Source organism: Pollicipes pollicipes, unplaced genomic scaffold, assembly GCF_011947565.3.
Source record: "Pollicipes pollicipes isolate AB1234 unplaced genomic scaffold, Ppol_2.1 Scaffold_3447;HRSCAF=4054_pilon_pilon_pilon, whole genome shotgun sequence".
Lineage (NCBI taxonomy): Eukaryota > Metazoa > Arthropoda > Thecostraca > Pollicipedomorpha > Pollicipedidae > Pollicipes > Pollicipes pollicipes.
The window spans coordinates 37,658,818-37,661,120 of record NW_023596297.1 but is presented as its reverse complement, the minus strand read 5'-3'; the positions used below and the strand labels follow the sequence as shown (position 1 = coordinate 37,661,120).

General features: G+C 58.0%; 1 protein-coding gene across 1 annotated transcript; it reads right to left on the bottom strand.

The window, feature by feature from the left end:
- Positions 1 to 536: 536 nt before the first annotated feature.
- On the bottom strand, positions 537 to 1,826 carry LOC119092518 (cytochrome P450 3A9-like). Its single transcript, XM_037215477.1, has one exon. It carries the CDS (start codon positions 1,824 to 1,826, stop codon positions 537 to 539), a length of 1,290 nt encoding a protein of 429 aa, XP_037071372.1.
- Between the last annotated feature and the right edge of the window lie 477 nt (positions 1,827 to 2,303).

Sequence of the window (2,303 nt, the reverse complement as noted above, 5' to 3'; positions counted from 1 at the left end):
AGTTCCGACTATGGGGCTCTGGGCGACGCTTGAGGTCAATGGAAGATCGGGTCAGAGCCGGCCGCCACCACCTGCTTACGGTCTCGCAGGTAGTTGCGAAATTTGTCCGAAGACATGCCGGGCCATTGTAGCCTGTTCAGGAAGACATCATGAGCGACGCCTCCTCTCATCCATACCTGCAAAGCTCTGCTCGCCCACCTATTCATCCCGATATCCATTCAGCGCTCCCATGCTGTCACCTCCACTCGTTTCCAGCTCTCCCTTCCGTCACCTTGCCCTCGCCCCAATCCCCTTTCTCTTCGTCATCCCTCCCTCAACGAAATTCATGCACACACTCTCCCATCAACCCCTTCCCTTATTCATCACTACCGCTTACTTCTTTCTCCCTCCCCCTCCACACCTCCCTCCTGTCCGCCCTGACATCTTTCACCACTTTCTCACCGCCCCATCAACCCTCCACATCCCTTCCTCCCCGCAGATTTTACTTCCCGTTCTACCACCTTCCTTCATCATTCCACCCATACATCTCCCGCGGCCTAATCACCCTGCGGCCCTCGCAGTTCGACCCGCAAGTTGATCTGGCCGGAGGCGGGCGCAAGAGACGGCGGCACAATGGCTGCCACCAGCGGCTCGCTGGTCGGCAGCAGACGGTACCGGCGCAGCATGTGACACAGCGCCAGCTTGATCTCCATCAGGGCGAACCGCTTGCCGATGCAGTGGCGCGGCCCGGCGCCGAACGGCATGTAGCTGCAGGGCGCGATATGCGGCTTGTTTTCGGCGCTGAATCGCTCCGGGTCGAAGCGCTCCGGGTCGCGCCACAGATCCGGGTCGTAGTGCATGCAGATTGGTACCGCGGCCACGAAGGTGTTACGGGGCATGTGTATCCCCTGTACTTCCGTCGCGGCGCTCACCTGTCGGCCGAACAGTCCCGGGACGGGCGGATAGAGACGCAGTGACTCCTGAATCACCATATCCAGGTAGGGCAGGCCAGAAACAGTTTCGTAGTCGAGCCCGTCGCTGGCCGGCACTTTAGCCACGATCTCGTCGTACAGGCGACTCTGCACGGCCTGGTGACGCGCCAACAGGTAAGACGTGAAGGCTAACGCCGTACTCGTCGTCTCATAACCGGCCGCGACGAAAACGAACGCGTTTGAGAGCAGCTCTTCTTCCGTGATTGCTTGGCGGCTGCTGTCGGCACGCTGCGATTCCAGGAGTAGCTGCAGAGCGTCGGCGACCGTCGCATCGCTCCGTAGGCGGTGCTGGATGACGCCGCGGAGCCAGCGCTGCAGCTGCTGTTCCGTGTGGTATATGCGAGAGGTCGGACCGAAGGTGCGTAGCAAGGGCAGCAGCAGGCGCGTCAGCGGCTGGAGGCCGCGCAGGATGTACATCAGCGGTACGGAGTCGAGAAGTGTCGTCACCATGATCATCAGCGGGTCGTGCTGGTCCGTCTGGCAGTGCACGTCCGTGGCCAGAGCGCACTTGCCGATCACTTCCATCGTCAGGCGGCGGAAGGCATCGTATACGTCGGTCGGCTGGCCTTTGAGTCTGTTGCTCTCCAGTACGTCTAGAAATGTTTGGATGGACCTGTTTATAGCCGGCGACATTCCCTTCAGCTTGTTGGTAGTAAAGGTCGGGTTGAGCACGCGGCGGACGTGCTTCCAGTGCTCGCCCCTCAGCGTAAGCAGGTTGTGGTCAGGGATTGTGAGTAAAGGGCTTTTATTGTCCTGCCGGTCTGGGAACGTGTCAATTCGCTTGATGAACACCTCGTGCACCAGGTCTGGGTCTGTGGTGCAAAAGGTGGGCTTCGTGCCGATGTACAGCACCATCGTCTTGCCCCGGCTTCCATGCTGCACTCCGTATTCATCGAACAGACGTTGAAATTCCGACCAACCGGTGGGACCTAGCAGTTGGGCAGTATGTCCGTGGAAGAAGCTGAGTGGTGGCACTTTGTGTCCCAGTCTCTGGAGTGTTTGAAACTTGTACACCCGCCGTCTGCGAATCCAAAGCACACGTTAAGCACGTAAAGAAACGACACGCGTCATGCCTCCCACCACTCACAACCAGTGAGTATGCATTGGAGCATCGGGTGGCATATGCGTCCTCCATCGCCACATGCTAGTCATCAGCAATGTAGAAACACGGTAATCACTGTATACTCTCGGTGATGGCCTGCTGCGAGTATTTGAAGGCTATGTTATGATGTAATGACGAACGATTCGACCCCAGAGTGATTAGATTGAATGTTTGACATGATGTAGAATGCGTAGAAACGTACGACCCGACCTTGGGTCAGTGTATTCGTT

What these genes read in the sequence shown, in the direction of transcription:
- LOC119092518 (XM_037215477.1), bottom strand. Translation starts at nt 1,826, where the DNA reads ATGGTGCTGTACATCGGCACGAAGCCCACCTTTTGCACCACAGACCCA.